We start from the raw sequence: 23143 nt of genomic DNA on the forward strand, positions 1-23143 counted from the left end.
AGGCCCACATAGTGCAGCGTATTTAGGATGTGTGGCGCTAAAACAAGCAGTGCAAGCAATGAGGTACAAGTCAGAGCATAATGTTTCATATGCACAAGCAAGCAGTAAAGAAGGTTCAAAAGGAACTAGAATTGGTCCTGAAAGGTCTGATGCATATGAAACACCAAACAAGGGAACAGAGAAATATAAAACAAATATAGATGCGAGTATGCTTATGGTCAGCAAAGTAAGCTTTATTGCATTTATTGCAGAAGTTATCAACTGTACAGCACAAACAAACAAACAAACAGAGAAACTGAAAATCATTATATCTGCAGCCACTCGTCAGCTGGGTATAACAGAGGTGACAGTTGAGAAAATTCAGATGCTACTAGGGCAATCTGAGAATAATGTAAGCTCTCAGGAAACCCCTGACAAAACAAATATTATGACATTCAGGATAATACAATGGAATGCAAGGAGTTTGATTGCCAATGGTCATGAATTCAACAAAGTTTTGCATGAAATGACAGACCTTCCTGATTTGATATGTATTCAGGAGACATGGCTTAAATCGCAGTTAGACTTTGTCATTCCAGGGTATATTTCCATTAAAAAAGATAGGTCAAGAGCAATAGGTGGAGGGTGTGCAACGTTTATAAAGAATGGGGTGGCTTATAGGGAAATAAGGGTAGATACACAATATGAATGTATTAAGGTGGAAGTATGGACAACATTAGGAAAAGTAACAATGATAAATTACTACAATCCTTGTGATCAAATATCATTGATGGAATTAAGTAACATTTGGAGTAAAGAAGAAGGTATAGGGATATGGTGTGGTGACTTTAATCCACATAGTGTGGTATTGGGAAGTCCAAACTCAGATAAAAATGGCACAGTGGTGGAAGAATACATGGAAGACAATTTATCGGTATGCTTAAATGATGGTAGTGGAACAAGGTTTGACATTAGGAGGCATATAAAATCATGCGTAGATCTAACAATAGTCTCGGCGTCAATAGCAGCAAAATGTCAATGGGAGGTGTTAGAACAGTCTTCAGTTGGGAGTGACCACTTTCCAATAATTTGTACGGTAGGAGTTGAAATGCAAAGAAGTATGATGGTAAAACAATATAGATGGGAATTTGGAAAAGCTGATTGGGAGAAGTATAATAAAATATGTGAATTAGAATAAAATAATTATAGTACAGAAGATGATATTGATAAGTGTGCAAAGAAATTAACTTTGAGTTTAGTCAAAGCAGCAGAAGAAAGTATACCAAAAGTTGAAGGAAATGGGAGGAAGAAAGCTGTTCCATGGTGGAACGATGAATGCAGTAATTCAATTAAAACCAGAAATAAAGCATTTAAAAGGCTGAAAAGAACTCTCACACCAGAAGCAGTAATAGAATATCAGAGGGAGAGAGCAAAGGCTAGAAGGACAATTAAGCAGGCAAAAAAGAAATATTGGAGAGATTTTTGTGCATCCATAGGGAAGGAAACTGAATTAGGAGAGGTATGGAGCATGTTAAAGAAGATGATTGGAGTATATAAAACCAGGAACATACCAGTTATCTCAGGAGATGGAAGGACAGCTATTACAGAAAAGACAAGGCAGAATTATTAGTTAAAACCTTTCAGAAAGCGCACAGTACAGAAAATCTAGATCAGAGGTACAGAATGAATAGAAAGGGAATTTTAAATCAACATTCTGGTATCTATACTAAGAGACGTGATGGAAAAGGGGCATTAGATGCTGACTTTGAAATATGGAAACTTAAAAGAGTACTACTGTACATAGGATAAAACGAACAGCACCTGGACAAGATGGAATTTGTTATATTATGATTAAATACGCAAATGATAAAACTCTTAAAGCAGTATTGGACTTGTATAATAAAATATGGACAGAAGGAAGACTGCCTAGGTCATGGAAACATGCAGTAATAATTCCAGTAGCTAAACCAGGGAAAGATGCATCGATAGCAGGGAATTACAGGCCAATAGCGCTTACATCAAATTTATGTAAGCTGATGGAAAAAATAATTGTGAACAGGCTTAATTATGTACTTGAGAGTAAGGGAGCCTTGGCATCTAATCAATATGGTTTTAGGAAAGGACGATCAACATTAGATGCATTAGTAAAACTGGAAACAGATGTAAAGAAAGCTATAGCAGTTAAAGAGGGACTAGTGGCAGTTTACTTTGATATGGAAAAAGCATATGATATGTTGTGGAAGGAGGGATTAGTTATTAAAATGAAGAGCATGGGAATAGAAGGAAGAATGTATAATTGGGTTTTAAGTTTTTTATTTAACTGAACAATTCAAGTTAAAGTGGGTGGTGAAGTATCTCAAATTCTAAGTGTGGAAAACGGAACACCTCAGGGAAGTGTGATTAGTCCTATATTATTAAATATAATGATTAATGACATATTTGGAAAAGTGGCTCCGGGAATCAGCACTGGGTTATATGCAGATGATGGTATAATGTGAAAAAGAGGAAGGAATATATCTTTTAATATGTATAAAATTCAAGAAGCTATAGAAGTAGTTGAAAAATGGTCATTAGAATGGGGATTTAAATTATCAATATCCAAAACATGTTACCTGATATTTACAAGGAGGAAAATTAAAGAGAATAACTACTTAAATTATATGGGTCTTTAGAGAAAGTGTCAAAAGTTAAGCATCTAGAAGTATGGTTTGATGACAAATTATCATGGAAGGACCATGTAGATTTTATATTAAAGAAATGTGGAAAAATTTTAAATGTAATGAGAGCAGTAGCAGGTCAAGATTAGGGTGCTGATAAACAGTCATTAAAGGGCATTTATGTTGGGCTTATGCGATCAACCCTAGACTATGGATGTATTGTTTATGAGTTGGCATCATCAACGTTGTTAAAGAAATTAGATGTCATGCAAGCTAAAGCATTAAGACTAATTTTAAGAGCGGTTAAAACCACACCCATTGCAGCATTACAAGTAGAGACATCAGAAATGGCATTAAGTATAAGAAGACAGAAACTAGCAATGGCGGACTGGGTAAACCTACAAGGACAAAAAGATAGTCATCCTGTAAGGGAAGTTCAGAATTATTGCTGGGAAATTTTAAATGCAACTGGTAAAGGATTTGCATGGAAAATAAAGGAGTGGGTTAATAAAGCTGGGCTAGAGTCAATATCATTTGATATTCCACCCTGGATAATAGATCAACCGGAAATAAACATAAAATTACATGAAAACAGAAGGGAAATGAATGAAGCAGTTAGGTTAAATGCATATGTATAAGAGTATATAAAACAATCATACTACATGTTTCTTCAAATTTAAACAGATGGGTCAAAGAGTACAGAGACTGGAAGGACAGCGGCTGCATTCTATGTTCCAGAGTTTGAGGTGAGGAAGGCTGGAAGGATAACAGATGGTGCATCAGTATACAGCAGAGATTATAGCTATTTTAATGGCACTAGAGTGGGTGTATGAAGTTAGACTGGATAAAGTAATAATATGTTCTGATTCAATGGCAGTCCTTTTGAGCTTACAATCATTGGAAACAAATAGAACTGACATTTTAACTGAAATCATGATAAGGTTATACGGTTTACGACAGATAAGAATAATAATTAAATTTATGTGGGTACCAGCACACGTGGGAATTCAAGGTAACGAGGAAGCAGACAAGATTGCCAAAGAATCAATTAAAATAAAAGAACCAAACATAAACATTGCACTCAGTAGATCAGAAGAAAAACATTTAATTTTAGAAGCATGTAATATGAAATGGCAGTGTGGGACTTATTTCATACAGGTCGCCTCTATTACAAGGTTCAAAAAACCATAAAGAAAAGCAAAATAATTCACAACTTAAGTAGACAAGAACAAGTTATTTTCACACATTTACGAACAGGGCATTCAAATCTAAATCACACTTTACACATTATAGGGAAACATGACACAGGTCTATGTGATGTCTGTTCAGTAGAGGAAACTGTAGAGCATGTTATGCAGAAATACAAGACATATGAAATACAAAGGAGGATTCTTAAGGAAGAATTACAAGCAGTAGGATGCCAAGAATTTTATATAACTAGCTTATTAAATGATGGTCCAAATTCAAGGAAACAAATGCATGCAGTCATGAGATATATTAAGAATAGTGGTCTATATAATTATAGATATAGGAGGGTTATTCATTCTTTTCACACTCCATCACAGTAGGTGGCGGTATGCACCATGGAAGTTGGTTCGCAACCCACCATTAAAATCAAAGACGAAGAAGAAGATCGGGAGTACAGAGCGGGAAGGACTAACGCGGTGGGAAGGTGGAACTTTTAGTCACAGCGTTTTGGGGAACTGGAAGAATGAATCTACAAAGTGACCTGGATAAGGATTGAAGAGTGGCTAAGTACCCACATCAGGGCCGGCTTTGCCGACAGGCGACACAGGTGGCCGCCTGGGGCACCATCTGCTGGACGGGGCGCAAAATTGCAGAATTAAAAAAGAAAAAGTTAATTAAATGTATGTATCGTATTATGAAAGCTGCGCACACGCTGTACACTTTTACTGTGCACTGTCCACACACTGCTTGTATTTGTCCATTTCTTTTACTAGATTTGCAATCCTAAAAAAAGACTCTGACACTCTGACAGGCAGCTGTCAAACTCAGCTGCTCAGCAACCGGGAGTGGCGGGGTGCTCTCTCGCCTTGGGCACCAAATAACCTAGAGCCGGCCCTGACCCACATCATCTATGCAGCAGTTAAGTGCCTCTTGGATATTCTTCTGTGAAGCCCCTTTTTATTCAATATTCGTTGGGTGTAACAGTCAGTGGATAGTGTTTCTAAATTAGTCAAGATATGGACAGAAATCTCTTCATGATAGATTCCTCAGTGTTGGAAATGTAAGTTCTAGTAATGGTAGAGGATGCTGGCTGTGAGCAGGAGCTGTATTCACTGTGAGTCTGCTGTGGACTGCAGTGCTTAGTGTGAAGTGAACGTGTGATTCTTTGAAGTGACATTGCATGCACAAGTGTGGGTGTATAATTCTGCCGTCTGCTCTGAAGGGAAGCCGCTGTGTGAAGACCTCTTACCATTGTCTGTTCCATTATCTGCTGTTATACTCTGAAGATAAGCTGCTGTGTAAAAGTCTCTTGTCAAAACTTGTTCTATAGTCTGCCCACTGCCTGCTTTGAAGAGAAGCCGCTGGGTGAAACACTCTTACCATTGTCTGTTCTAAAATCTGCTGTCTGCCTTAAAGTGAAGCCGCTGTGCGGAGAGAAGACGGTCTCTTACCATCGTTGTTCCAGGATCTGCTGCTGTCTGCTCTGAAGAAAGGCCACTGGGTGAAGCTCTCTTACAATTGTCTGTTCCATTATCTGCCGTCCGCTCTGAAGGTAATCTGCCATGTGAAGTCTCTTACTACAGGTTGTTCCATTACCTGCCATTGTCTGTCCTGAAGAGGAGCTGCTAGGTGAAGATCCTTGTATCGATGTCTGTACGGTCACCTGCCGTGTCTGTTCAAAGAGGAACTGTCGTGGGCTCGATCCTTACTATCGCCTATACAGATACGTAACATTTACTGTTTTTGGAGAGGAACTGCTGTGAGAATCCCTTGCCATTGTTTACGCAGGTATTGACCATTGGCTGTCCCGAAGAGGAATCACTATACCCACCATCAACTGCTTTGGAAAGGAATTGTTGACTAGAAATCTCGTAGCCCTATCTGTTGCTGTTATCTGCTCCAAGGAACGATTGAGTCGGCTTCCCGTTCTGTTATCCATTGGGTTGTGACTGTTGTACCAACACCTCCAACCGCTGCTGGACTGAGGAGGACAGAGTTGGAACTCTTTCACTACGTGTTTTAGTATTTAGGATCTTAACTTAATAAAACTGAACTTTTATTACTTGCTGTCCGTCTGTGGTGTCCCTGGGTAAACTCCTTGAGGTGGTACATTTTAGTAGGGGCCCGTTCCGGCCTGTGACACATTCTCTCAAGAAAGAAAGCTTGTGCTCCTCCCTCTCTCTATTGAGTTTGATGTCCTCCCTGAGCAGCTTCACTCGCTCTCTCACCTGTCCCAGGACACTTAGCAAATAGACCATGCCTGTTAACAACAAAAGCACAATGAATTTCAGCAACAAATTGTCTAACTTTGTATTAAGTCTTTCCCCAGCAGGCTTGGATTCAACTGAGAAAAATGTCAATTAGAAGCACGCACTTCCTGGGGGTCGGGCGTACTGCGCAGACTCAAACTGAGCTTGATTACGTAGATGTGACGTGAGCAACCTGTAAGTCTTCTAATCGCTGTGCCAAGAGAAATCTGAATCACCCAATGAATCTTGCAGAGAAGGCGAGCGTGAACAGGAGCAAATTTTGGTAAGTATTCTGATTAATTATCTCCCTTGACTTTATGCCTCCACGTCCCCCCGATTGCCTCATAGACAGTAAAAGATTGCCTGCGAGCTTCTCCTCCTGTCCATATGGTAATTTCTCTACTGTGCGACAGAGTCGCTGGTCATGACGCAATCGTTAGCTTATTTTTTTACAAAAACTGCTTCTACGGGACCATAACGTAAGATACAAGGTAATGGGGCCTTTTATACATTTTCGTGTTTCTTTATAAATAATTAATGGACAAATGGAGTCTTTAAACGCCTCAGATGTAATGTTATTCACTGTCAAAGTGACGCCAAAATGAATGGGAGTCAATGGAATGCTAACAGCAGGTGGGGGTCCGCTAGCCAATGGCAGCGCCCAGGGCTGCTTCAAAAAAATTTGAAATTTCGGAGTCCATGCACTTAAGTTTGGGACACAGCATGAGTGTATGTTAAAGGTGTCCTGAATATAATGGAGAATTAAAAGGGCAAGATAGCAACTGCCTTACAGACCCAGTTGCTTAATGGATTAGGCAATGTCCTCCTAAACCAGCGAATGTTGGTTCGAGTCCCATCTGGGGTGATTTACAGCAGAGTGGTGCAGCGGAAGCGTGCTTGGCCCATAACCCAGCGCTTGATGGATCGAAACCATCCTCTGGTAAGACCCTTTAACTTCTAGACATGCCTGAGTTCCCAAAAGAGGGGGAAGAACCACAGGAAGTCAATGAAAAGTTTGGTCCTATCATAGCAATGATTCGTCCAGAAGATTCTGTATTTTAAAGAGGTCCTGAATAAAATGGATAATTAAAAGGGCAAGTTAGCTACTGCATAACAACCCCAGTGCCCTAATGGATAAGGAACTGGCATCCTAAGCCTGAGATTGTTTGTTATAGACCTAGTTGGGCTGCATTACAGCAGTGGCGCAGCGGAAGTGTTAAAATACATTACTTATTAACATTACCTATTCCCTAAGATAAAAAAACAAAACAATGCTCGCTGATTGGAAAGTAGTCCGATAGCCTGTGGATTAAATTAATTCAAAACAGAAGGTTCTCGTTGAAATCTTAGAGGAGAAATTAGGGCTGCTGCTGGGGTGATCATGTTTGGGATGATTTTTGGGAATTTCAGCACCACTTCAGAGGTTTCAGCGCCACTGTAAAGTCATAACAGATTTTTCCAATGTTGTTAATTGCTCAGTGAATGACGCCATGCTCATGCAAAATATAGAAAAAGCTCAAGCAAACCGTGAAAATCAAAAAGGTTTGCTTTTCATCTGCATTATGTTGCAGCGTCTGTATTTTATACACAAGAGGGCGCTAAAGGCCATTGCTGCTCATATTGATCTAATGATTTGAAGCAGCTCGACTGCTTTTTATTCACAAATATTACAGTTGAAGATTCTCTAATTTCATGTTCAACGCTGGAGAAAAATCACAGAAAACAAATGATCTTAGTCATGTAAATAGTGCAATGACCACATATCATCAGTTATTTTAGGAGTAGTTACGGGCATCAATTAACAGACATTATGAAAAATTCTAGGAGTTGACTTTAGGAGTTGGTTGTATTGGGGGCTGCTCTTTCATAAAATGTATTTGGTGACTACTAAAATTAAACAATACCACTGCAGGTCTATTGCATTATGAATGCAATTAACAGAGCACAATTCAATCAGAGGATTTTTAGGGGCTGAGTTAACAAGGTCTGGGTGTGTCTATGGGATGGACTGTTGTGGGGAGTCTGGCCTCCACTGTGTTCCCAGACCCTACAATGGTGGGAACTTTAAGAGGGTAGCTCTGAAGTTGGCTGCTATTTTTAAACATTACATCCACAATTGGTCAAGGCCTACTCCACAGAGACCTGCCACTAGCAGTCTCCTCAAGCCACAGAATTCAACCCTGGACAACTCTCCAGATGTGACGGAAAACATCTGTTCTAAGCTGCACGCAGGCTCTTTTTCAATTATTATTTTAATTTTTCTGCTAAATTATGTTTATAGAAACTACAATTAGATAGAAATGATCGAGTTGTGGAAGTCAATTTGGCAAATATATGTGCTCTGCAGGGCCATGAACCAACAACATCAAGAATGCCTTGTAAACTGCAAGTGCAAACTGAATTCCTGGGTTTTCGTTGAATTTGTATTAAGGTGACAAATATATGCACTATTGGTCAATGAGATAGCAAAACAAAAAATGTAATGAAATTCATGCATGCAATTTTCATTAAGAATTATCAATACCAAATAGATCCAAAATAATTCCCCAAAATGAAAAGATGTGTAGCTAACTTTCCATTTAAATGTAAAATCTGGGTATATTGCCCAATCTGGGTATACTGCATCAAATGGCTACTAGAGTTCATTAACACTGAGAAATGTGCAATGTTTAGTACTGATTTACAACCAAGAAAATTCTGAACACAAATTCTGATACATTCATCTTACTTCACGACACTATCAAGTCACCAAACCACACTGATTATCCAAAGTCATTTATTTATTGCTTTAATTTAAAAAGAAAATGATTACTTGTCATTTGTTACACTTAATAGTTAATTAAACACTTCCACGTTTTCTGTCTTTCAGAACACGTTTTAGGCACACAACAATGCATACAACAATTATTTTCCTCTCTTTCAATTTAAACTCTTGACATTCAGCTTTAGTAATTCAGCTTCCACAATGATAATCCACTCCCCTAAACTCTTGTAATGCCTTTACCATAAAACAAAAAAACAAACACAACAAAAAGCATTGTAGAACTGAAGCAGAAGCAGAGAAGTTACTTTGGTGGGCACTGTCTTAAAAAAAACTGTGACTTAAAAAAAAAATCCACAATCTTGGTAAACGACATATACTTAAGCAGAATGTATTGTGTGCCTTGCGTCCAAAGAATGCATGAAAATGCAAAAAAAAAATCCATGCAGTGGGTAAAATGCTAAACCACTGCTTTTATTATTAGCAGATTTGAGTGAGCCAAAAATAAAATGATGCAGCTCACATTCCAGTGGCAAAAAAATCATATAGATTTTGGCAAAATACAGCTATATGACAACATACCACCTACTATTATTAGCCTCCTTCCATACAAGGTCCACACAAATTTTACAGCTCATGTACATGCAACTTTAAGTAAAGGGACTGACTGAAGCAGACTTAGATCGTACCAATCAAGGCTTTAGCGTTGAGTTTATTAGCATCATTTTTTTTCTGAAAGGCCTTCTGAAACAAGCATTTGCCAGCTGTCTTGACTGCTGGTCTAGGTCAACCCAGATGTGACAATCAAGTCTTCCTGCTGTATGGAGGCATTTCCACATCAGCATAATTGCCTTGGAGATCTTTTTAGTGGAGATCTTTACAGCATTGGAAATTCCATCATAAATGCAGGGCCGTGGTCAGTATTTGGGCCCCATGAATAAAATGATGCTCTGCATGAATATATATACGAACAATGCAGGTATGGTACATTGCATTTCAGTGAAAAGTGTTTTTTATGATAATACCCTGATTTAATGTAAAGAATAAAGCAAACATTTATAAACATGAAAAAGCAGGATTCAAAATGATATTGTTTGGCATTTACCATGAAACTGAAAAGAATCAGTATTATTGGGCTTATAAATAAAGTGTCTGAACTATAACGTATATAGGATAATGTCTTTCTCCTGGGGAGGAACAGCTAAATGGCACAAGGTTTTGGATTGTAAAAATGCCTTATCATTTGGCAAAAGTTAGAAGGGGTTTTATTTATTTTATTTTATTTTTTTCAATAAATTCGCTAGAAACACAAGATGAGAATAGAACAGAAAAATAAACAAACCAACAAGTCTTTTCTGACCACCACCCTAGTGAAAAAGTGCAATATTTAATTTTGTAGCTTTTCAGCATTCAACAAAACCCTATCTGCATCTCTATTTACAAAATTTCTCCCAGCAAGAGGCTCACACAAAACTCAATGGTTCAAACACATGGCTATTGCTGAGCAGAGCATGAGGTGAGATTCACCAAGTGAATTTTCAGCCAATGCCAGCCTCAAAGCATTTGGCTGTAATCATAATGGTTATTATTATTATCATTTCAATTAAATACTAGTTCTCATGAGTCCCACAAACTGGGAAGAGAGAATGATGCACTTTCACCTCACTGTTAAAAACAGGTAGGCACTAAATTATTTAGGTGCCAAAAAAACTGCTGCTTTGACTATATAGAATCAAAAATGACAATGACAGGATCAATGTAATTGCACAATTGTTGCAAGGGTGAGGGAGGGTAAAGAATCTCAGAGATGACACCACTCAGTAGGCCGAGCTGATCCGCTCCTTACGGTGATGGAACGGACACTTCCAGAAGACGGTTGTTTTTACGCTTGCAGGCGACACCGTTGCCATTCTTTGGTGTACCCTGGATGAATTTTACACACACTTTGTCCTGCTTGAACTGCACTAAGAACCTGAAAGGGAGAGAGTTAGTTAAGCTACAAGAGTGATACTGAAAAATCAATATGCAATACATGTTGGACACTTACTCATCTGAAATATCGATTTTGATCTGGTTTTTGTCAGCTGAAGTAGCACCAATGCAATGAAGTTTGGTGATAATCTCAATCAGTCGATCACTGCTCAGCAAGAAGTCCCCTTTGGCTGCAGACGTAGAACCCTAAAGAGAGAGCACGGTCAGTAGTAGTCCTAACTCACATGGTGCCCAACTTGAGATGAGTTATCGTATGTCATACCTCTTTGAGCTTGAGGGCGAAAAAGCCATCATTCTGTGTGCTCACAGAAACACTGCTGAGGTCCGGTAGGGGAACGCTGGCTTTCACCTGGCCCGTCTTCAGATCAGCTAGAAACAAGCTCTTCTTGGTCAGGAGGAAAACTCTTGGAGCTCCCTAAAAATGAATAAGACTAAGATTAGGCTGCACCTTACGATGTAAATGTAGAGATGTTTTACTTTTGAATGATCAATCAAAATTTGCAAGTTCAGTTGTTCATTGTTCATTTTTTCAATATTACTTGATGGTTTAGGGAATGGAATGACAAAAACTGCATTCACTAGCCTCTTTGTTGTAATGTCCATTCTACTGGCAGTACTGGAGTTAACTGTACTCACCTTGCCATTGGCACGGTTGATTTTGCTGACCATATCTGCAAGCAGAACTTTATCCTCAACAAAGCTGTTCAGCTTCTGGTACTTTGGGTTTTTTGTTATCTCCACATAGTCTCCTTTGAAAGGTTGCCCCACACTGTAAAGCAGAGGATGTATGTTATGGCAATAAAATGCTTTACACAGGAAACGTATATGAAGAAAATGCTTAGGAATATTAGGTCAACAACTTCTTTCCCTACCTGCTAGGATACAAGGCCTTCTTATCTTTAAAGAGCTCACTAGCCGCAAGCTTCTCCTTGTAGGTAGCCTTCTTCTCTTCTGTGAACTGGCTGCGGTATTTCTTACACTAATTGAAGGACACCATAAGGATAGATTCATTTAAAATCAGACATGACAAAATTCTTTACATTTCATTTTAGATAGATTTGTCCAAAGACACAAACCCTCCACAGATGGAAAATTCTCCTGAGCTCTTGATGTGTCCTGTCCAGGAAACCGTAGGGGCGAGCTGGCCAGCTCTTATCAACTGGTGACATGGAAGGCATCGTCTTCTTCAAGCCCAGGAAGTACTTCTGCATCTGTAGACAAATACTCATATCAGTCTCTATTATTTTCTTTCTTCTCGGAAGAATGTCAAAATATAGAGAACGTGTCAGAAATTATTTCATAGAGGTGGCCCCAACTAGTTGGTTACTTATTGGTTATATATTACACTAATCAATGTGTTGGGTCATGTGAAGTCAACTAGATGTAAAAGACATGACTTAAAGTTGGGGCAGGGTATTTAGGAGAGACTAGCAAGCCAGCTTTGAAAGCATAAGATCCCACCCTCCATGCAAATCACTCTCCAAAGCCACGCCTCCTCTGACACACATGAACACACACAGGCAGACCAGAGTCTAGCCAGAGACACGATGATAGACGGTGTTGGTGGAGGGTTGAATGCAAGCCTGTCAGATTACCTCATGTCTCATTCACCATTGAGACCATTGAGAAAACATTACAATACAAAGCACATAGTATTACAATAACAACTTCCATTCTCACTCAGTCTGCAATAATGTAATGGAACGTGCTGATCATATAAGAGTGAACAGGATGCGCAAATATGCATGTTGACAGGCAGGTTGGACAGCCTATTGTAGCCCTCGTACTGAGGGATATTATTGGGTGAACCTTTTATGGTCCAACACCTTCCACAGAAGATATAAATACAAATAAATACATTTAGACCACTTAACTTAGGGATTGCTATAGGGATGTGAAGAGACTTTCAGCCAACATAAAAAATGTTTTTGAACCAAATCGCATACCCTGCCTTTAATTTGTACTTGTTGTCTACATGGACTTAGCAGTGGAAAATGCATCTTTCTTGCTTAAGGCTAAAGATATTTGAGATGAAAGTAAAAAAGGTGAAGCAGGAGCACTAAGCAAACAATGCTCTTCATCAAATGGACTTGCCTGATGCTGCAAAGCTTGTGGTAATTCATAAGGTAAACAGTGACCCACAAATAAGTTAGACTACTTTTCTGGATAACTAGGTGACAAGCAAAAATGAGTATGTAACTCAGCTACTGAAGTGACTTACAATTCTCTGGATGGTGAAGGCATAGATTTTCTTGCCAGCATTAGCTCTGAAGAACTTCCTGTATTCCCGTCGGACCTGTGAAAAAGTGGGTTGAATTAGTCACTTGTTTGTATTTAAAGCCTTTTGTAATGACAGCACGAATGGGACAGGACACTGTCAGGACAGATAAGTGGTTTGTGACAAACGGGGTCTTAACACCTAAAGAGCAGCACACTGAAAAGCAAAGACAAAAAAGAACTGATGCTATGATGCAAACAGTGAGAGATCCACAGTCATACAGTACACAGTTATCTTTACAGAACCAGTAAAATCAGGTTCAAGAAGTCACCCCTAAGACCCCTACAAGAAGAAGAAAAAAAAAAAAGTAAGAACAGCAAAAAATACTTAAAAAACAACAACAACAGTGGAGACAAAACATAACAAAGGCCTTTAATGTCTGTAAAAGCCAACAGAATGTTAGGAGCAGCATGCAGACAGCATACATGACAGGCACACAGAAACAGTTAGGCTGTCCTAGGGTTGGGCTCCTAGAGCAAAGTTTTAGTCATTAATAAATTCATGCAATTCTGCTCTGTAATGCAAATGTTATTTCACAAGGCAGACTTTTGGCATAATGACTGGTTTATCCTGTAGCTCATTTCGCAAGAGGCAGCTCTCTTAAATCAAGTACTGAATAGAAATACCAGGTGAATCAATTTGGATTATTATTATTTTAACAGTACATTACTTTAGATGGTTTTAAATTAGACAAAACAAGGTTTAAAACCAGCTAAACATCATATGATATCATACATAATAATATCATATAAAATGAAATTGTATTTATTATTATTTTAATTCATCCATTAACAATTGTTATTTTTAAGAACCAGAATATTTAATTATCTTCGACAACCTGGATCTACCGTTTGATGAAATTTAAAAAGTGTGGGTTTTCTAGATCCGGAAAAGTCATGGCAATGAATAAAAGCTATGTATTCTTTTAATTAAAATGTAAAACTTTAAAACTAAAAGAATTAAGAATTTTTATATAAGATTTAGTCAAGGTCTATAATATTTTATCAGACAAAAATTGCTATTTGGGAGTAAAACAAATAATATATAAAATATTTAGCATAAAATAATACATTTAAAAAAGTCATTGGGATTAGGAAACTTAAATATTGTTTTATAATTGACCAATCAAAACCAATGATCAAAATTATTAGTTTGATAATTTACAAATAAAATCTCAAAAAAGGACCCATACATATACACTGATGTGCACAGGACCCTAAAACACCCACTAACCTTAGAACAGCCCCTGATAAACAGACATATCATCAGGCAGCCTGTGCACTTTCATGCTAACAGCTATTTTGCCCAGTGCCAGTCTTTAGGAATACAGAAGGTAAAGCATCTGCCTCTAAATTCTGCAGAGGAAGCTCTTCTAAAGCTGTGGATTATGAGAACAGACTTGATTCTGCTTCATGGAGACACATCCAGTATCTAAAGCCTTGTGGCGTGGCACTTTGCCCTCGCTTATGACAACACTAATGTGCGTCACTGCCTTGGATGCTAATGGACCTTTGAAACCGAACTCTGGGCTTAGATCATATTGTTAGTTCATAGCAGAGCAGCTGGTTATGCAACACAGAGGTTGGGGTTTATGTGCACGCTCATTTTCGAATGACTCGAACGCCTGGCAAATGGTTGGAAGATACCTTTAGTCCCAACCAGTAGGCCCAAATGACAGCGACCGAGTGCTTACGCCTGGCTTCCTCCTTCAAGCGTTTCAGTTCTCTACGTGCCTGTGAAAGAGGGAGGAAGAACGGGATGAATGCAGAAAGGAGGAAAATATTTGTAAAATCAGAGCGAGGAGGTGGTGCATAACACCATGTACAGAGAGAGGCACACATCACACAACACTGCACACCACTGCCGGCCAGTAAAGAAATTCTGTGTGTGCTGTTGGTTAAGACAGATGGACATTGTTGTGGTTTTCCTGTGGAGAGCATGTTGCTTTTCATGGGGTTAACAAAACATGAGCAAAAACAAGGGAAAAAGAGCAATGAAAAAAAGTAAGAGTACAACTGCTCTCTTAAAGGCGCACACACCACACAAACACACACTAAAACAAGCCACATCAACCGCAACAAGCAAAGGCCACTCAAATGGGGTGGGAGGAAACCGCAGTGCAATCCCAACATGCAGAGAGAAGTTCACATGGGCTTGTGGATGGAATGAGATGACTGTTCTCATCTATAAGATAAAATCTACACCAGGGATATTCAACGTCCAGCCCACAGGCAAATACAGCCTGCCATGATGTTACTCAAGCAATCAGAACACTCATGTTGTAATGAACGAAGATGGTGACACTTCAGGCAAATATATATATATATATATATATATATATATATATATATATATATATATATATATATATATATATATATATATATATATATAAACCATAAATCTATTTCATACATAAAACTTAGTCTTCTGTAAAAACTAATAAAAACCTTGCCACAAACTTTGCATATCCCTGATCTATGCCCTTCCTGGATAAGACCAAACACAAGTGATGCCAGCCTGCTGTGTGGGAATCGGCCTGCAGGGTGCATGTCTGGATGAGCTTTAATCCATCAGCAGTCAGCGGAAAGAGGCTTAAAAGATTGCATCTGGTTCTGCCCCCCAACCCAACACACGCTGATCCTGCTCTCCCTGTTCTCATCCCTCTGCCCCAATCATTGAATTTTTTTACAATTGGCTACAAAACAGTGCAAGTATGATTCATGCTGTGGGGTCCTGGATATGTTTGCATGCACAATGGATGGGATGAGCTCAGGGAAGATTGGTCATGGTCCACGTCAGGTCCATATTGAGGTGTGAGATGGGTTAAATGGAGGATGGGAGGCCACACGAGGATGGGATGTACTGGTGTATACCTTAGTTCCTTGCCAGCAGGCCCATATGACAGACACGGCCTGTTTACTGCGAGCTTCATGTTTTAAGCGCCGCAGTTCTTTCCGAGCCTGTTAAGTGTGGCATTTTTTTTTTAAGAAAACGAAGAGGAGAGTGAAAGGGTATTAAGAACAACTGTCTTAAGGGAAGACACAATGGAAACATGCCAAAAGTACTATTCTTGTTTAAATAACTTGTGATTCCTAGGGCTTAATACGCCTTGTCAGCCATATTAATGTAACATTCAAACTCCAATACAGTTCAAATTCAAAACTCTTAAATGCTAAACTTTGATGAAATCAAATCAGCTCTGACTGAAACTGAAGTCTTCAAAGCCTATGAAGGTAAAAAAAAAAAGAAGCAGACCAAAGTAAAGTCTTGAAACTTTAAAACATGAAAGCAGAAAAATCACATTTCCAAAACAATATTTGAATATTGTTAAGGGGTTTATCGTGTAGAAGTTGAAAAAGGGTTAGTTTTAAGAACATAATATTCATAAATGCATTCAAAACCGATGTTTCACCATCTGCCACCACCATGCCAGCAAAAGAACAGTATGTTAGTATTTTTTTTTATTTCTCAAAAGACGCTACCTAAAAGATTACAAAACAGTCACACACACACAAAAGAGATGTCATTCACAGCTCTGGTGAGGCGGGATGGGAGATGACTACGTTTGGCAGGCTCATTAAATACCTTAGTTCCAAGCCAAGCTGCCCAAATGACAGACACGGCGTGTTTATTCTGTGCCTCCTCCTTAAGACGCCGCAGTTCCCAGCGAGCCTGCGGATGTTAGCCAAGGAGGGTGACGTGGGAGCAGAGACAGGATGGCAAAGGTTAAAGTCCGAAATATGACAAGAAGAGAGTGACTGAAAAGAGTAAGTCGCATCAAAAGCAGAAGTGAAATTAGGACTAGAGAAAAGACAAAGCAAAAGCAGTGGAGAAGCGCCAGTGTTGAACATTTAAACCCACAATTCACCATTTCACCTCCTTATTCGAGGAAAAACTGTGTTCAGTACCTGAGTTCCATGCCAGTATGCTGAAATAGTTGAGACGGCCTTTTCGCACCGCTTCTTGTGTTTCAGCTCACGCAGAAGCTTCCGGGCCTGTGAAAAGGAGTTACACAGTAAGGAAAGTCCCTTTGTTTGCTAAAGGAAATGACATGCAGTGCACCTGAAACCTACCTTCCATCCTCGGATGAATGACTGAAACACTAAGGCAGAGGACCTGATGTTCTGGTACTTCTTTTGTTGCTACAATCAAAAACACCCAGCAATCTTGAGTTTAAAATAGTTCCACTTCTGATCCCAGAAACAATGAATCATATGAAAAACAAGTAATGCTTTTTATGGCAGGTGTAGTGAACCGTGCTCACCGCAAATCTTCGGTACCAGGCGGCCACCACCACCTGGCTCTTCTTCATCAAGAGAAAGTGAGTGCGGCACTTCCAGCCACGGTAGATCTTCTGGATGAGCGTTGCCAAATTCTGTAGGCACTGCCTTCTCTTCTCTTCCAAGGAGAAGAGCTGGAAAACAAAAGTGGTTTGGAGAAATCAAACACAAAATCAGACTTTTACAAATTGACATACCACACCCACATCCAGTTTCAAACACAACATATTCATTAATGTGTAAAATCTCCTTCATTGCTGATGCATCTCAGCATCGCACTGAACAGCGAAACAAGGCCAAGCTCAAAGAACAGAGCTATGGTTTACTCACCTTCCGGAAAAGTTGGTTCTGGGCAAGAAAAATCCTTTCTTACCCTTTAAAAGCAGCTTTGTTTCTTGAACCAGGAACTGGTAATGTCTGAGGCCAACAGCAAGAACTCAAAACATATAACTGAACTATTTCCCTTCCACTGTAATCGAATTTAGGCTCAACAAATCATTCAAATAACTTCTCACAACCCGGAGTAAAGGTGTGGTCATATCATTGAAAGTTGGAAGATTTTATGCCAAAAAAAAAAAAATTAATAAAAAAAAAACAGAGTAGTGATGTATGAACGGCTGACACAGAAGCCAATTTCAAATCAAGCTGATTTCTGTTGATCAACACTGAATTTGAATGACCAACATTTCAGTGACAAAGAAGTGAATGATGACTAGACAACAGGGATGGGCAGGGGTCAAACATGTTATCAAACTCCAGTGGCTTTGAACAAACATCTGGAGATAGGAAATTATCCAGGAGGTATGGACAAGGATAAGATAAATTCTCCACAGTGCTAGATCGGTGACTGACGCCCAGGTTTCAGTAGAGGGGTTTTATAGGCTCCTCTGGAATTTCTCATGAGGAGTCTTATTTCCCATGATGGGGGGTGAGTGAAACCATGTGTGTGACTGCCTGTTAGCGTTTGTTTCTTTCATGAGGACGATTGCTGCTAATTATACAAGAGAAGCCTGAAGGAACATGACTTCCTGCTTGCAAAGTTTTACAAAACCCTTCAAAGACCTTTCATAACACATTGCATTGGCCTTTTGATTGCTCATAATGTTAAATGTTTTTCACAAGGAGAGAGCCATCTTCTGTATAACTGAATCCAGATCACATCCAATGATCTTTATAGAAGTAACTCACTCACCATTCTTGGGTTTCTGATGAAGATCTTTGAACGTCCATAGGCAAACTCCTCAGCAGGAACCTGCAGATCTGTCAGGAGAACCTCAACACCCTTCCTGATAATAAACAGGCCATTACTTGTCAGTCAGCCATGCCATTTACAAAAAGTTTATTTGGTAGGTCCAAAACTTTAGTTGAGACCACAATAACAATTTGAGTCCTGGTCTTTAACTAACACTAACACTAACACACACACACACTAACACACACACACTAACACACACACACACACACACACACACTAACACACACACACACACACACAATTTTTTTGAGAAGCAATTGAGCTGACAAAGGCTCAAAAGGTTTCAATGTTTATTATACTTTTAAAAGATGCTTTTATATTTTGCTATTATACAAATAGGGCAAATAGTGTATTTTTTTTTTTTTTTTTGTAAAAAAGTTATTTTGAATGTAGTCTCAGACTTTGGTCTGAATTCACCCACATCAAAAGGCACATCAATGAACAGACAGCAACAAAATAAGATATAAGAAAGCATAGTATGATTTAGCACAGAAACATGTGAGTGATAAACAGTGTCTGAGTGATCTGAATGAATGAAAACAGTCTATAGCACTGTCTGGATAGAGATGATAATAACATTCCAATGAAAGATAACATAAGACCAGCAATCTCCAAAAACACTAAAGATTCTCCTAACAAACTATTTAGTGAATTGACTTCTCGTGCAGAAGTGACATAGTTATGAGGGCCAATTCTGTCTTGGCATGTTTGCCATCAGATAGAAGTAAATTTGAAAAGGGTCTTTTCTGTAGCCAAACGGTATTAAAGTAAATTTTAAATCTGCATGGCATGAAGGAAGTTTTAAGACAAGAAACAGCATGTTTAAATATCTATGAATGAGTATAAAAAAGGTCATGCAGGTGGAGGTATGAGTGGCTTAATCTCAAATGTGATGACAATGTAATGACATCAGCTGAACAGTATGTTCAGAAACACAGCGTAGCCTAAAGAAGAGTTCTTTAAAACACCACAAAACCACAAGATCATTGGTGGACTAACCTGGCTGGGCCCTTCCAGTGGGGCCAGGTCTGCTTACAGAGCATCTTGTAGCGTTCCAGACAGGGCTCGTATGCCTGGCGGAAAGCATAACCAGCCCTTCGTACACGCACATTCTCCATCAGACCCAGGTAGCGCACCTGGTGACACACTAGTGAGTCTGTAAAAATGTGGGCTGCTTTCTTGTCATTGGGTTTGATGCACCTGAAGAACAAAGACATCAATCAATATTCTCATTCTGGATAGAAATGTAAAAATTATTAGGTGAATCTAGAAACTTGTCAAGAAACATTTCTAGCTAATTTATCAGCCTTAATTTTATTTGTAAAATACTTGCAATAAAATTCATGTTCACAAAAAAAAAAAAACACCCTTTAAAGGTGCACTAAGCAATATTTGAAAAACGCTTTTGACCATAGTGTCGGGCCGATTCCCAAAACTCTCACTGCCAATCAGCACTAAGGGGCGTGTCTAGTAATAATAGAGAGAAGAGAGTGCTCAGTGAGAGCACAGGACGGATATTAGCAGATCGACTATAGATCGCAAGAGGTATAAAAAAAAAAAAGAGGAACAAAACAAAAAATTAGGGACCCGTTGAAATATTGGAGCAGCTTTCCAGCGGTGGAGAGATCTCGAGGAGCAAAGCCTGGAATCAGATGCCGGGGTTGCTTTGTTTCCTCTTGACAGGTGAGTTACATTGATTAATGACGACTATAACTAATTTGGGGTGGGTTTTGCTTGAATATGCTGCAGCTGGCAGGCATAGCAGATTCTGCCATCGTTGTCGTCATGGTTGTGCACGCATGTGTGGGACGGAGCTATCAAAATAGGGGCGAGGTCCTGTTGGGGTATGGGCGTGTTTGTTTTGGTGCTTTCAAATATCAACATTGTTTGGCAAAATTTGCTTAGTGCACCTTTAATTTACTCAATGTACTAAATTACTAAAACTTTAACAAACTAAAAGCATCGAAACAAACTAATTAAAACAGTTTTTTTTTACTAATATAACTCATATTTTTCATTTTTAAATCGATTTTGGTAATGTAAAAATATATTTATTTAAATATATCTTAAAAAAAAAAAATTATGATTTATTTTAAGATTGCGGATTAATAAAAATGAAAATCTATATAAAATGTTACCTGATATAGTTGGGGTTCTTGGTCAGCAAGTTCTTCATGAGCGTTCCCACTGAGGCTCTGAACTGGAATCCAGCTGTTGGGGGCCGCTTGAGGTTCACTTTAGCTGGGTTACCCTCAGGAAAGAGACCCTTTATCAGGCTGTGTTTGGCTTTGTACATGGCCTGGGATAGATCTCTGTAGAGGAGGTCATTGTTTTTGTCCACGAATCCCTCCACCCGATACAGCACCTGTGTATACAGAATATTACATTCAATAACTCTTCTTTAATGAACTGAGATCTTCTCCACAATTTAGCAGAAGACTTTAAAAGGTTTAAAACATCCTTGTTTACTATTCACACCATGAATTATAAGTGTGACAGCCATTCGTTAACATGCCATTCATTCTTAAATGTAATTCATATACAACACAGTATCTAAAAGTATTGTGAACCTGTGATGCATGGTTTACATGGCATTATATGTAAAGCTAAAAACAAAAAAAAGAGCTAAGTTCAAGGGATGTTGAAATGGGGGAACTCTGTGTACTCACCTTGCCAGCGTAGTGCTGGATGCGGAAGCAGTTGTGTGGTAGGCTGTGGTCTGTGAGGAACTTGGAGTTTTTGCTCTGTCTGCTCTCAAAGTGCTGGTGTTCAGCACACACTGTGTTCAACTTGTCCAAGAAAGTCTCATCTGTCACTGTGCCAGGCCTTAAACACTCCTCATCCAACATGGCCAAAATCCCATTCTTGTTCTGGAAACAAAAATTATGGTTATCAGATCAAACAATGTACTACAAACCATGTGAAACTGGAGATTTTGGGGTTTTAAACCATGTCTCTAATCTCTGAGATCACCTGTATGCAGTATATTATATATTAACACAGCTTCTGCAAGTACAGTTTAATAGGGTCTATAATAAAGAGAAAATTAGGATTATATGGAAAAAGAACACTCTCTGAAATGTTTCTGACAGAACACAACTTTCTATTGTCTGCTTTACTTGTAAAACTACTGTCATATGCAGACTTACATTCTCAATGAGGTCACATATGATGGCGTTGTTGAAATACGCAATGTTGGTCCACTCAATACCCTGTAGACAAAGATAGAGGCAAACCACATATTTGTTTTCTTTCCATCATTTTTCTCTTTCTAAAGAAAGATATTCCTAGAACACACTCTTGAGTTATTCTAACAGATATACAATACCGATATCCGATATACAATAGTATGAGTCGTGATTATTACTTAACAGGCTGAGTGCAATGTTTTGATCCTGATTATTATTATTTTTTATTATTATTATATTCCTTCTTATAGTAATAACAATAATAATAATATTATCATTAATAACAACAAAAATAATAGTTATTCTACCTTTACAAATCTTGAAAAGAAAATCATGCTTTTTACTTTTAAGTTTGATTTAGTTGAAATTACATGCACTTGAAGATAGAAGGGAAAAAACAAATCCCAACCAAACTGCCACACACATCAATGACCTCTATAATCATATACAGTTCAGTAATACAGTTCAAACAGTGAATACACTGCAGATAGCTGGATATCCATGTGGTTGTATGTCATGACCGTTTCGGTGATATTTAGGGTATGGAGTGTATGTCCATTAATGGCCCATTAGAGAATGATAGAACTGGATTTAAACAACAAATCAGAGCCAATCAAGGTAATGGATGTAACGAGCAGGAAAATAGCTGTGGGCTAATTGGACTGTGTGAAAACTCCTCGAACTAGGAGGGTGATGCATGCGGGAGGAGGGTTAAAAATTGGGGAACTTGGAATGTGGACTGGGGCAGCATGGTCCCTAGACCCCTGCGTCCCTCCTCGGTCTTCAGAGCAGTGGTATTTTCTCATGCACTCAACTGGAGTGAAGCCAGAGAGTGGAATATCACAGTGCAGGGGTCACGGCAGCGTCAGGGCACATACTCAGAGCTCTGAAAGCAAACAGAGCTCCGAGCTCTTCAGGGACGTTTGTGTTTACACTGACTGGAGTGAGGGATTGTTTCCATCCACCCAATAACAGCGTGGAAGGAGAGGGATTGATAAAAGGAAGCAAACAATAGACAAATGCTTCTGGAAGAGTACACTAGCTTGCTACGTACTGAATACTGCACAGTACTCTGTATAACCCCAAGGCTGAAATAACACAAATGTGGTTGACAGATGTCAAATAGTTCATACAGTAAATGTATTTTTTTTTTATTCCATTTATAGCAAGATATTTCTTCATTATGTCTAAATGAATGTGTTCTACATCAGTAAACATGATATTACGTTACCAGTCTCAAAGCACTTTTCTTGCAAAGTAACTTCATTCTAAAACTGTTTGAGGCACAGATGTTGAGAGGAGACTATTTCTGA

General features: G+C 38.8%; 1 protein-coding gene across 4 annotated transcripts in view; it reads right to left on the bottom strand.

The window, feature by feature from the left end:
* Positions 1-10356: 10356 nt before the first annotated feature.
* LOC132152697 (unconventional myosin-Ib-like) overlaps positions 10357-23143 on the bottom strand; it is a 73801-nt gene continuing 61014 nt past the window's right edge. The window contains exons 15-32 of one of the 4 annotated variants that reach the window (XM_059561506.1): positions 21792-21854; positions 21312-21512; positions 20781-21007; positions 19642-19842; positions 18580-18673; positions 17372-17521; positions 17181-17249; positions 17016-17102; positions 16693-16779; positions 15981-16067; positions 14751-14837; positions 13048-13122; positions 11903-12037; positions 11699-11805; positions 11463-11595; positions 11089-11241; positions 10882-11012; positions 10357-10806 (exon numbers count right to left, since the gene is read on the bottom strand). In XM_059561506.1, coding sequence (XP_059417489.1) covers positions 10677-10806; positions 10882-11012; positions 11089-11241; positions 11463-11595; positions 11699-11805; positions 11903-12037; positions 13048-13122; positions 14751-14837; positions 15981-16067; positions 16693-16779; positions 17016-17102; positions 17181-17249; positions 17372-17521; positions 18580-18673; positions 19642-19842; positions 20781-21007; positions 21312-21512; positions 21792-21854 — 2217 coding nt within the window. In that variant the 3' untranslated portion in view covers positions 10357-10676. The remainder of the gene's footprint in view (positions 10807-10881; positions 11013-11088; positions 11242-11462; positions 11596-11698; positions 11806-11902; positions 12038-13047; positions 13123-14750; positions 14838-15980; positions 16068-16692; positions 16780-17015; positions 17103-17180; positions 17250-17371; positions 17522-18579; positions 18674-19641; positions 19843-20780; positions 21008-21311; positions 21513-21791; positions 21855-23143) is intronic. The other 3 variants (XM_059561507.1, XM_059561508.1, XM_059561509.1) reach the window with 3 other exon arrangements.

The sequence above is a fragment of the Carassius carassius genome, chromosome 11, assembly GCF_963082965.1.
Source record: "Carassius carassius chromosome 11, fCarCar2.1, whole genome shotgun sequence".
Taxonomy (NCBI): Eukaryota; Metazoa; Chordata; class Actinopteri; order Cypriniformes; family Cyprinidae; genus Carassius; species Carassius carassius.